General features: G+C 53.4%; 1 protein-coding gene across 1 annotated transcript in view; it reads left to right on the top strand.

Moving 5' to 3' along the window:
• TEX15 (testis expressed 15, meiosis and synapsis associated) overlaps positions 1 to 11,142 on the top strand; it is a 44,742-nt gene extending 33,600 nt beyond the window's left edge. Inside the window, 4 exon segments of the mRNA XM_078148126.1 lie at positions 422 to 489; positions 2,104 to 2,206; positions 2,208 to 3,117; positions 8,491 to 11,142. Of these exon segments, the coding sequence (XP_078004252.1) occupies positions 422 to 489; positions 2,104 to 2,206; positions 2,208 to 3,117; positions 8,491 to 8,528 (1,119 nt within the window). The 3' untranslated portion in view covers positions 8,529 to 11,142.
• The last annotated feature ends 1,169 nt before the right edge of the window (positions 11,143 to 12,311 follow it).

The following is a 12,311-nucleotide window of genomic DNA, read 5'->3' as shown; positions in this document are numbered from 1 at the left end:
CTCTGGGTTCTGCTCACTTCACTCAGCATCAGACCATATAAGTCTTTCCAGGTTTTTCTGAAGTCACCCTCACAGGCCGCCTTCTTGACAGATCTGGTGGGTGAAGAGGAATTTGGCTCTGGCTGCGGCGGAGAGTGACCAAGCCTGTTGTGGAGGCAGGAGGTCAGCAGGCTCCAGCCAGGGGCCGGGGCGCTGTCAGAGGAGGGGGACCGAGCCTGTCGAGGAGGCGGGAGGTCAGCGGGCTCCAGCCTTATCGGCGGAGGGGGCACGTGCACGAGGCACGCTGGGGAGGGGAGAACGATGCCGGGGTGACGGGTCCAGGGAGGGCAGCGGGACACGGGGCATTGGCCGTTGTGGAAACAGCACTTGCCCAAAGTGGTCGAGATTGTAACCAGCCGCTTTTGGTGTGGTCTTTCCGCAGATGGGTGATCTCCTCACGACAGAGGGCAAGAAAACCAGGGAGCCAAAGGGGCCCCTCTGGGATGACAGGTACGAGCATACAAGCTAGCCTTTCTAAAGCAGACCCCAAGCTTTCTCAACGCTTAGCCTCAGAGGCTCTTCTAATCTCACCTCCTTCCCCTGCCCCTGCAAGAATCCCTCCTCCAGCATGGTCAGCCACTGGTCATTCAGCTTCTGCTTACATACGTCCAGGAACAGGGAGCTCGCTTTCTGTGCAAGTGGCCGGCTGTTGTGATTTTTAAATGGAACCCAAATCCCTAGCTTGGCCTCATTCTGCCCTGTGTGGTCCACGCCCCGTCCCATAGGATGGCCCTACAAATACTAGGAGCCAGAGGTTATCTCAGGCTAAAGCTCCCCAGTGTCTTCAGATGATTCTTAGCCCTTCCCTGGCCTCTGATTTCCATCTTTGCCTGAGGCGTCCCACCCAGAGCTGAGCCCAGTCCTGTGGGAGAAGCTTTGGATTTGATGTCGGGGGGCCTGGTTCCAATACCTGGGTCTCCTACATTCTCTTCTGGGCAACTCACATTGCCCTCTTTGCCGCAGTTTTCTCCTTTGTAAAATAAGGGGGTTTGAACGGATGACCTCTAGGCCCCTCCAACATTCCAGCTCTAAGCCCACCACAGTCATATGATGCCAAAAGGAGGGGTTTCCCAGGACAGAGAACTGGATTCTCGTGCCACAGACCGTTTCTATTAATGCAGAAACAAAGGTCCAAATGGACAGATTTACATTTCTTGGATACTGAGAGCAGGGAGAAGCAGGGTATCAAGGATGGGTGGGCGGGCGTGGCCTCCCCCAGGGTCCTGCAGTCCACTAGTCAGAGGGAGGGAACACCCCACTGCGCCCCGAGGTGGAGTATGGGGCCCTGAACCCCACCCTCGATTTCTCCCCGCCCTCTGTGGAGCCAGGCGCAACCTCCCTGGACCTGGGAGCCTGAGGCAGCAGCTGCCGTGGGGAAGAGCGCACCCCAGCCTAAGCCCCTACCTGGGCCGGCCCCCACTCGTGAGCTGGAGCCTTTGTCCAGCCCCCCCGGGCCGGACCTGGAGGGCACGTGGGCCTGACACAAGCGGGCCTGGGACGGGCAGTGCCCTCTGTGGCATTACATGGTGTTTCTTTGAACACCTCCCCCGGACCTCCTGGTGTTTGTGCAGGGAATCCCCATCCTCCCAGTCCGCCAGGCTCTCCACGTTTGTGTCTGTATATGTGGAGACGGTGACTGTACACGTGTGTGTATAGCCTGAGTACCTAGTGCACATGTGTGTGTATAGCATGTGCGATGTGTTGTATGAATGTGTAGTGTGTATATGGGGTCTGGGTCTATGTGTAGTGTGAGTGTCTAGTATATATGTGTGCATAGCATGTACGTGTGTGGTGTATAGATAGTGGGAGTGGACGGTGTATATCTGTGTATGTGCGCATAAATATATATGTGTGTATGTATACATACGTGTGTGTATATATATATATATTTTATATATGTATACACAGACACATAATATTGTGTGTGTGTGTGTGCATATGTGGTGCATTGTATGTGCCATGTGTATATATGGGGGGGGTGTATGTGTGTGTGTGTGTGTGTGTGTGTCAAGGGTGACACTCGGTGAATCCCTCCATCTCAAGGTCTCCCTTTACTCATCCCAGGGAGAAGACAGAAGATGAGGGGGTCCCTCTGGACCTCGTCCCCCCTCCCCATCAGAGCCAGAGCAGGAAGCAGTCCCCAGATGTGTCCGGGCAGGGGTCTCCGGGGGCCCAACTGCCCGCTCCCGCTGCAGGGCCCCACCGAGGACAGAGGCCCGGCTGGGCCGCAGGGGAGCCTGGCCGGAGTGAGAGGAAGAGGCCTGCGCAGGAGCCTGAGGAAGAGAAGCTCGTCTGAGGGGACCCTGCCCGGCGCTCTCGGCCTCCCTCCCCACACTGCGGCCCGCCTGAGGCCGGGAGCAGATGCCCTCCAGGCTGCGCCCCGTTTGGCTGGTGCCAGCTTCCGCAGTGAAGCCAACCTGTGCTCTGCGGCCGTGGCAGAGGACTCGGGCCTCGTCCGCGCAGACCACGAGATGCTCATGGACGGTTCTGGTGGCGTGATCCTGCCGGGCCATGAGGCTTTGGTCCTACAGCCCACCCTTCCTGGCCTCCCGATTCCGCCCCAGCCAGGTCCAGGGGCTGAGCCCCCAAACCAGGCAGCCCCGGGGTCCCACGGGGTGTGCTCCTTCTCCCAGCAGCTGCAGCAGCCTGAGAATGCACCGGGGGTCTTCGTGCCAGCTCCAGGGGTCTGTTGGAATGGCCAGGGGCCCCAGGCTTGGGGCCACGCTTACAGCCCCATCTACCCTCACTCCTCGTGGTGCATCGACCGCTACTGCAACAGCAATGGCAGCTCCGTCACCCAGACCGACCAGGGGGTAGCATCCTGCGAGGGCCAGCCCCTCCCTGCGGCCGTGGCCCCCTTCTGTCACGCGCCTGCCGGTCTGCTGGGCCGCTTGGGTCCCAGGGACCCCCCGAGGAGCGGCTTGGGACCGCCACCCGGGCAGGGGCTTGGCTTCTGCGCCTCCCACGGACCCCTCGCATGCCCTGCCACTCCCTGTACAGCCAGCCAGGCCCCCAGGCACGCCCCCTACCCGTGCCCTCTTCGCCCAGGCTTGTTTCCAGGAGTGACCTGCACAAGTGGTGAGTACTGCAAGGTCCTTTGGGGCTGAGGGTTGGGAAGGGTTCTAGCCCCCGGCCCTCCGGGCTCAGTCGTGATGAGCGGAGCCCAGAAGGGAGGTGCCCTCAGGGGAGAACATTCCCAGGAGCATCCTCCTGTCTGCCGAGTAGACCAGCAGAGGTCAGCCCCGGCCACATGCTTCTGTCCCAAGGCCATTGTCTGGGGGAGAAATCCTGTTCCCTTCTCGGGGAGACAGTGGGAGGAAGGCCTTCTTGGCCCTGGGCCTCAAATCCTGCATCTGTATGTCCCTGGGCATGTCACCTCCTCTGCCTGCCCTCATTTCCTCATCTGTAAAATGGGCCCACGACACCTTCCAGGGTAGGTGTGAGGACAAAGTAAGATGATGACATACATGGGAAGTGATGCACGGAGGCAAGCTCCCGTTATCCTGTCCGGCCACCCCTGGGGCAGCGCCAGGCTCAGCCTGGCCGCACACACCCCTGGCACGGCCCTGCTGCGTCTGTGCCTCCTGGTCAGGGCCCTGCCGGACACCAGTCAGCATCCAGCCTCCCTGGCTTTCCGACATCCTGGTACTCTCACAGCTCTCTGGCTTTTCGGTTTTCTACAGACTTGGTTCTGGTCTCCCTTAGGCCTTTTAAAAAACACCCGCCAGCCTCGTCTTCTTTTTACTTCCTGGTGATTCTCCCTTCCCCAGCGCCCCTCGCCCCCACCCCGACATCAAAGGAAATCACCAGCTTTTCTGGGTCAGACCAGCCCCAGCCCCAAGCTGTCTGTGTTAGCAGGACGCCTTTCCGCCGTGTTGTTGGCCTCTTAGAAGCGCTGCTGCCCCCACTCTCTGAGTCGGCCCATCCTTGCCGCGTCACAGTCGCGTGGCACCATTTGGTCAGCCCTTCCCGCTCGTGGGCACCCCCTCACTTTCCAGTTCTTTGGCACCACAGAAACACCAGCTGGACTTTTGAAAACCTGAGTGGGACCTCCTAGGAGCAAAAGCCTTGATGGGACGGGACGGGACAGGACCCATGCCAGCAACAAACCCCTGTCGGGGGTGCCTCCTCCATGAAGCATAGAGGGTGCAGGACGGACGGCAGTTGTGTGGCCTGCGACCTCAAGACAACGGACACCAGCGCAGAAAGCCATGAACTGGATGGGGAAACTTGGCAGGGAGCATCGGTATAAAGACAGAAGGAGAGAGAGAGAGAAACGTCGGGGTGGGAGCGTGCATCACCCTGCGTGGCCAGGTGGCAGGGACGGATGGGGAGATCCTTCCTCCCTCAGCCAGGTCCCCAGAGGGCGTCATTCTGAGGGGCAAGGCAGGCAGAGGTTTGGACCATCTGGACATCAGTTTGCAATCTTGCTTTTTCTGCATCACTTTCTGTCTCTCTCCCCCTCTTCCTCTTTCTCATTCCTTCTCTTTCTTTGTCCTGTATCTCTCTCTCCCTTCTCTCTGTCTCTGTTGTTGTTTTTCTCCCTTCCCCTCTCCTTTTTTCTCTCTATCTCTGTCTTTTTCCTCTCTCCTTGGTTTTTTACTTCCCTCGCTGATAATTTAATCTAAAGAAGGTAGAGAATGTCCCTTATGCTGGGCCTGATTCTAGCCATTAAGAACTAGTGGATAAAGTGGAACCATGGGAACCTTGGAAACCGATGACCACACCCAGCAGAAGGACCATGATGGCTAATACCAGGATGCGTCAGGCAGGAGGACACGTTCCCTCAGTTTTAGGACGATAGATACCAATGCTGTCAAGCTGAAGAAAGGGAACATCGTGTGGTCGAAGGCTCCGATGAGTTGGGAAACAGAAATTCTGGTCGTGCCATTAGGTTTGAGCCCAATGAAGAAGAAAAGGAAGAGACGGCGTGTGGCCCTGAAAGCATCACTCGTCTCTCGGGTTCGTGTGGATAACAGCGCACGGTTCTCTCTGGTGATTTGAGATTTGCAAGGGATTTGCCCTCCATGGCTCCGTCACGGTGGCATCATCACATGTCGTCATTGTTGTTGTTGTTATCATTACCACCCTGGTATTTTCAGAGGAACTCCCTGAGGCTCAGAGAGGGTGTTAGTAGCCCATGGTCACACAGCAAGTGCATGTAAAAGGGGGGACTTAAAACAGGTTTCCCGACTCTCAGAGTCAATACTCTTGACCAAGGGATTTGAGCTACCGTCTGGCCTTTGTCGTCACTGTCAGCGATTCTGAAACTACCGGAAAGTCGAGGACATTAAAACCCCAAACGTGTAAAGAGGTCGTAAGCAGGTTCCTGGCTGCTTTTGATTATTTTAAGGCTAGACTACGCCAGGCCTTGGAAGAACTACAAAATTCACTACTGAGCTGTCCTCCACGGTCGTAGAGGAGTCATGGCGGATGGAACAGTTTTCACAAGTCCTGAGCCAGCGATGTCATCTCAGCCATCAAGACAAGGATGAAAGTGCATTCTCTGCTTGGTTGGGTTTTGTGTCAATTCCTGGCATCCTTCTATAATAGATCTTTTTTTTTTTTTTTTACAATTTTGCAGTGTAAGGAAGAGGCCACACTTGGGCATCGCATTTCTTTGTTTAACAGTCTTACTGTACTAATGTACTGTTGGCAGACTGCCTCAGGTGGTCTTACTTAATTCCTAGAACCCCATCTAGGAGTTTTATAGTCTCTTTGTAAACCAGATGGGGAGTGTGGACTAGGTGACTGCATAGTTAGGAGAACCAAGAACCAAGTGAATAAGCACAGGTAGGGAGCATGTCTAGCAAAGTGCCCCAGGCATATGCTGCTGGCTCTGTGGCGCTTACCCATTTCATTAGTGGACTTGGAGACGAAGGCCTGTTAATCAGCTCCATACGTTGAACGATACAATCAAAATCCAAAAAGGTCTTCGTGATCCAGGGCGATGAGCTGATGCTGACCGGATGAAATTCAGTAACGTCCCGCCCGTGGGTGCCAGAACTCGTGTGCGTGCGTGTGTGAGGAAGGTGTGGATGGGCACAGATGGATCGGCGGCTGAGCGTGAGTCGCAGGGTCACTCAGCGGCCATCGCACGAGGGAGACCCTGGCCGTCCTCTGCCCTCCTCTCATCACACCTGCATGCGCCAAAGCGTTCCTTTCTAGATGATTAACGAGCGGGAGAATTTTTCAAAGGAAGAATGAGGAAGGAGGCCCCAGGGGGTCTCCAGGGGCCTCCCAATGATGGGATTCTGTGATTGTCCTGCAGATTAGGGGCACCTTGAATCATTTGGGTTGAGCTGGGGCAGGTGAGAGCATCCTGGGAGACTCCCTCACACCTGGGATGACTTTGCAATGCCAGGGCGTGTGCCCCAGGGCCCGGGCTAGGTTGCTGCCTTTGTCAGACCAACCTGGAGAAGCCATGGTTCTTTCTGGGCCGGGGCAGGGCTGATGCAGCAGTGCTCAGCAAAGGGCCTGGCCCGTAGTAGGTGCTTTATAACCGCTGGCTAGCTACGCTGCCATGTCCCGACGCTGCCTGAGCTGGCCATGACAGCCGGACCTGGAGGCAGAAAGGCTGTGCCTTAGCTGCTGGCTGACCTGAGGCCCCCCTGATCCTCAGTTTACTCATCTGTACGATGACAGGGCTGGGATGAGATGACCCGCGGGGTCCTCATAGCAACGCCGATGCTGAGCCGTGCTCCCCGGGAGGGAAATACAGTTAGACTCAACCCCCCCTCTTTATTCCGGCAGAACTTGACTAACTGGAGACCTTAACTGACAGTAACAGAATCTCAGGGCCCACTGCCCACTGGCCGGCCACCTCCATGACCTGAATTGGAGGCGTGGGCGGGTGGAATCTCATCACTTCCACGCCAGCCCCCAGTGGGGGGCGTGGCAGACACTGCGCAGTCGGGGTCAGGGTTCAGAGCGCCTGCTCCGGCCAGCACAGTGGTTCTCAGAGCGTGCTCTGGGCCCCCGGCCCTCTCGGGCTGTAGGAAGCCAACGCTGCTGTCGTGATGGTTCTAAGGTGCGTCCATTTCTGGTGTTGTTAACTGTCAATGGCTATGACCTACGAAAGCTCTTTGGGAGGGCTTCTGTTTTTGTGAGTGTAAAGGGGTCCCGAGACACGAAAGTTTGAACGCTGCTGGGCTAGAGCAGTCAATCGATTAACATTCATTTAGCACCTAGTGTGTGCCGGGCACCGTGCTGAGCGCTGGGCATTGGCCTGAGTCATTCAGTGGTAATAAAGGTGCAGAGAGGTCACCTGTACAAGACGGGAGGCCTGATTAAGCAGCGGTGTGCTGAAGAGAAAGCAGGGTCTGGGGGCCGGACGAGTTGTCAGGGTGAGGTGGCAGCCGCCCCAGCTTGCAGCACCGGGGAGAGGATGGCCCCACTGCCCTGGGCACCGAGCACTGGTCAGATCCCCTGGGCAGGGCAGGGTTCAGCTTGGGGCAGCTCTCTTTGGGAAGGGCCTTGGTCCATGAGAGAGAGAGAAAACCCCAAGGTGATGAAGGGACGTGGCCCTCTGTGGAAGGAACTGTGGTTGTTTGCCCCGGAGAAGGGAAGACCCGGGGAGGACGTGAAACCTGTCCTCACGGGGCCATGACATGGACCAGAGAATGAACTCATGCTGTGTGGACCCGGAGTGGGGATCGAGGAGCTGAAGGGCACACCGAAGCCAGCAGAGTCACTGACAGTTAAACTGGCCATTAACGAAATGGGTGGTGCCAGGAGGTTGCCAAGGGTCCCATGGTAGGGCAAGATTCTTTTCCAGGTGTGGGTGAACTAGATAGCCGGAGGTTCCTTTCCACTCTGAATTGTATAGTTGTGTGAATGGCGCATGGATAGGACAGTCTGATTTAATAAAGGTGTCAGTATTCCCTGGATCCAGGCTCAATGCAGCGTTGATCAAAACATCAAGGGACCCATTTTTACAGATGAGGCAGCAGCAGAGGATGCTATAAGCGGCAGAGGCAGGATTTGGATCTCGGTCTGCCTAATGCCAGGTCCAGAATTCCTTCCAGGTTGTGCTGCCTCTCAGTGGACGCGGGTGAACAGAGATAAGAGGGGAATTTAGAAGGAAGGAGGTGCACTCTCTCTTGCTGCGGCATGTCCAGCCTGCCCAGATCCTGTTCCCTCACCACACCCCCTGGTTATGCCCCTTCCTCTCCACTCACAGAGGTCACTGAGAGTTGTGCTCTCGATAGTAGTGACAGTGATTATTGACCATGTCTACAGGGGAAAAATCATGGAAAAGGATCATGTCCGTGGCCCCTTGGGGAGGGGGGTCACCTTCTCCCTGGGTCATACATACAGTGAGAGGGCAGTGACCAGCCCGGTCTGTGGAGAAGGGAGGAGAGAACGAGGGTCAGGAGATGCCTTTTGCTCTGGCTCACTCACATCTCACGTTTTGTTTTCTTGTTTCTCTTTCTTTTTTCCCCCCCTTAGCTCCCTGGCAACAAGGATCTTTTCAGAATGGACATTGAAAATACTCTGTAGCCTGTCTACAGGAGCCGAGGAGACTTCCTGCAGGGTTTGGGGGGTGGGGGTGGGGTGGTTGCCAATTTGTTTTGTTTTGTTTGTCTTTGATTGAACGACTTGATGTGTTTTTGAACTTAAGTCAGTTTGGTTTTAAATTCAGAAGCCGTAGAGCACTTTAAGTCCAAGAATTTCACCCATTAAGCAGTAGGAGAATCCATCTTCTTTAATGTTTTCCAAAGCCTAGTTCATTTCCATGTACCTTTTCTGTTGAGCTCAATCAGGCCTCCCATTTGTGAGCCCCTCTAGCTAAGAGACAGGAGCAAGCCTTCACCTTCGTGAACGGTTTTTAGTCACATAAAAACCTCCTTCCATTCTGTCGAGCAAGGGAGGAGCAAGTGCCATCTGTCAGTATGACTCGGAGCCTCCTCCGTGATTTTGCTTTATCCCAAAGGAGGGTCTGTTTTCTGTTTTCGGAGCAAATGCCAAAAAGGGTCCAGTGGGCGTGTCCTGAATCTTCGCAGTTCTTTTCTATCAAAGTCGTCCAAACTCTTTAAGTTTCTCAGATGACTGGATCACCAAATGGATATTTTTTGTGTTCACCATACTCGGCCTTGACTTTTCTTTGACGATAAGACCTTCTTGGACCCTTGTGCTTGTGACACGTTTAAATGTTATTCTAGAGACCCTGATTTGTGTGTTTTCAGGATTTCCTGGAACAGAGATTTATTTTTGTAACTTTGTAGGTTTGAAGCATTTCTAACTGCTCTCCTTATGCTAAAGACGAGCCCTGTCTTTTCCAGGGCAGACTGCCTCAATACGCTGTTTCTCAATCATTGACTGTGGGCCTTTTGACATCATTTATAACAAACATTAGAGGAAAAAAAGGAGAGAAAGGAGTTACAGTGAGGGCCAGGGAAGGCATTTCTACAACATTACCCCTCACGGGGACCGTGTTTATCCACTGGATGCCATGTTATGCTTCAGAGACATCTTTTTATGGTTTTTAAAGATCACAAAACACAAAAGCCCGCCCTGTCCTTGTAATATAGTCTGTGTGGCCATGGAGGTGCGGTGGCCCCTGGGCCCCCAGGAGCCTCCCGCATCTCCTGGCCCAATCCATCCCCATTTCCTCATAATGGAATAAATAGGGTCATCCCCTACTTCCAGCATTCAGTAAGTATAGCATGAACCTGTCCTTTTTTTTTCCCCTTTGCCTCAACCTGACCCTGTGCTTTCATATAGCAGGATAGCTAAAGCCTGTCCTTTCCCTCCCTCACCTTGTCTGAACCTGACCCCGTAACTTTCATATAACAGGAACCTGACCTCTTTTTTTTTTTTTTGCCTGACACACACCCTGTGCTTTCGTAGAAGGATAGTAGGTACCTGGCCTTTTTTTTTTTTCCTCCTTTGCCTGAACCTGACCCTGTGCTTTCATAACAGGATGGTAAGAGCCTGGCCTTTTTTTTTTCCCCCTTTGCCTGTGCTTTCATAACAGGATGATAGTAGGAGTCTGTCCTTTTTTTTTCCCCCCCCTTTGCTTGAACTTGACCCCGTGCTTCTAGAGCTCCCAAATGCCTCCTTACATCATATTTTGATATCTTTTATGCCACAGGAGAAAAGTAGTCCTGAGAGCTGGTGAGGAAGAGGATTCTGTTTAGAAGCCCTGGTCCCTCCTCCCCAGCTTCCTTTCCCAGCAGATTCACATCTAAAGGGAAACCATGCATTCTGGCAAACACCATGGATGGGAATAAGTACAAAACAGTAAGGAAACATTAAAGCAGAGTCAGGCTCCTTGGTCAGGATAATTAATCATTAAATAGCCACTTAGCAAAACCCAGACTATGAGCCTGTCAGGGAAACAAGGACAAAATGATTTTATAAGCTGACCTCTTAAGAGGCAATAGAAAATCCTTTTTCTCTAATGTTTTACAAAACCGACTTCATTTCCCGATGGCTCTTTTATTGAGATTTACCAGACCTGTGATTTGTAACACTTCTCCAGCCCAGAGAAAGGAGCCGGAGCAACCCTTTCCACCTCTGTTTGTGGTGATCTTAACCATCTTAGACACATAAAAATGTCTCGGCTTCCATTTGATTGTGTGATAAAGACATGGAGGTCACAGGTCAATGTGATTGAGAATCCAAAGTCTCCCAATTTTGGTTATTTTTTTCCCCTTCAGAGTAAAAAGAGGGTTTTGCTTCTTTATGTTTTTAGAACAACTCCCAAGAAAACACTTGGAAGGGGCTGGTCCAGAGTCAGGTGGTTTGCTTGGGGCTGGCTGGATGCTGGCGCTGTTCCAGTCTTCCCTTCAAGCTTCCCATCCATCAGAGGCTCTGCCAAGAGTCCTATGTTTTCATATTCTCATCTCATTTGTCTTGTCTTTGTCATTGCCCTCATTCAGATGCACAGTGTGCCAGTGAGAGCTCCTCTGTCCCTTAGAAAAGGGCCCAAGTTAAGGGCGGGCTGTCTGTCTCTTCCCCACCCACTTCATGTTTCTCCTTCTACAGAGTGAAAAGAAAACGAAATTCAGTTTTGCTGGAAAGTGTACGCAGCAGAAATGCCCACTGGGAAACACTTCCTTTAGAATCCAGGGAGAAAAAAAAAACCAATAAACTGGAGCAAACTTGTGATGTGTGTGTGTGTGTGGTTCTGTGTCTGCTTTCTGGAGTCCTTGGAAGGCTTTGGGGGGCCCCCCTGCCTGCCTGCCTTCCTCCTCCTCCTCCTTCAGCACCCTTGTACTGCCCTCCCCAGCCTCAGACACACTGCCCCTTCTTCACCTGGACACTTGTCCCCTCCATGCTCCTTTCCCTGGGAGGACCTGAGTACCCGAGCCAAGCCTGGGGGCAGGCACTTAGATTTACAGGCTACGAGGGTCTTCAGTTTTGAGCCGATTCCTTCCTTCTACAAGGAAGGAAATAGGCCCAGCAAGGCTCCTTGCCTGTCCCAGTGTTTCACGGGGGCAGGTGGCGGGTGCTCAGACTCAGTCACTCATTGATTGTCCTGTTTGCAATAGGAGCATTTACAACTCAGAAGTTGATAGATTAAGACTTCCTCTACTGTCCTTTTGATTGTCTAGACTTAAGAAAGCCATGGAGGACAGGCTATGTGGATGAAACTGTTGTGTACACATTGTCTTTTCTGGACAGTTGGTTAAATATTCACCAGCACACCCTTCCTTTCATAGCCAGTGAGGGTCTGAGGTGATATTTGAACCCAGGCCTTCCTGAGTCCAGGTCCAGCCCCAGCATCACACCCCTGCCCGCTCCTGTCCTCTCTGCCCCTCAGCTACAGAAGCAGCTTCAGTCCTTATCACAGCTTCTGTGTCTCTTGCTTGGGCTCTTGAGCAGATTCTCTTCCCCTGTCCTTTATCTTCCTGTTTTCACCCACGAAGATCCCTCTCCCCGCTAAAGCTTTATCCCGTCAATGGGAATGACTCCCCAATCTCCATCTCCAGACTCCCCTGACTACCCACACTACAAAAGCACATCCTGCTCAACCTGTCCAAAGCTAACTCATCCTCCCCCCAAAGTCCACCCCTTCTCAATATGGTCCCTCTACTTCTTCCTTAATTTGGGGGTTCAGCCTCTGCACACCACCCCTGTCCCCATCCAAGTCCCTTTGGTCTCTGCCCTCAGGGGCCTTCATTTTAATGAGGAAAGACAGCACACAGAAGGGTTGAGGTTTAGGGGCTTAGGGGTGCTGGGATACCAAAATAGTGACACAGCTCCTGCCCAAATGAATTCGACCCAAGCCAAAGACAAGGTTTATTAAAGATTTGCCATATTGG

Source organism: Phascolarctos cinereus, unplaced genomic scaffold (assembly GCF_003287225.1).
Source record: "Phascolarctos cinereus isolate Bilbo 61053 unplaced genomic scaffold, phaCin_HiC Scaffold_9;HRSCAF=440, whole genome shotgun sequence".
Taxonomy (NCBI): Eukaryota; Metazoa; Chordata; class Mammalia; order Diprotodontia; family Phascolarctidae; genus Phascolarctos; species Phascolarctos cinereus.
The sequence above is the reverse complement of the archived record's forward strand: the minus strand, read 5'-3'. Positions and strand labels throughout refer to the sequence as shown.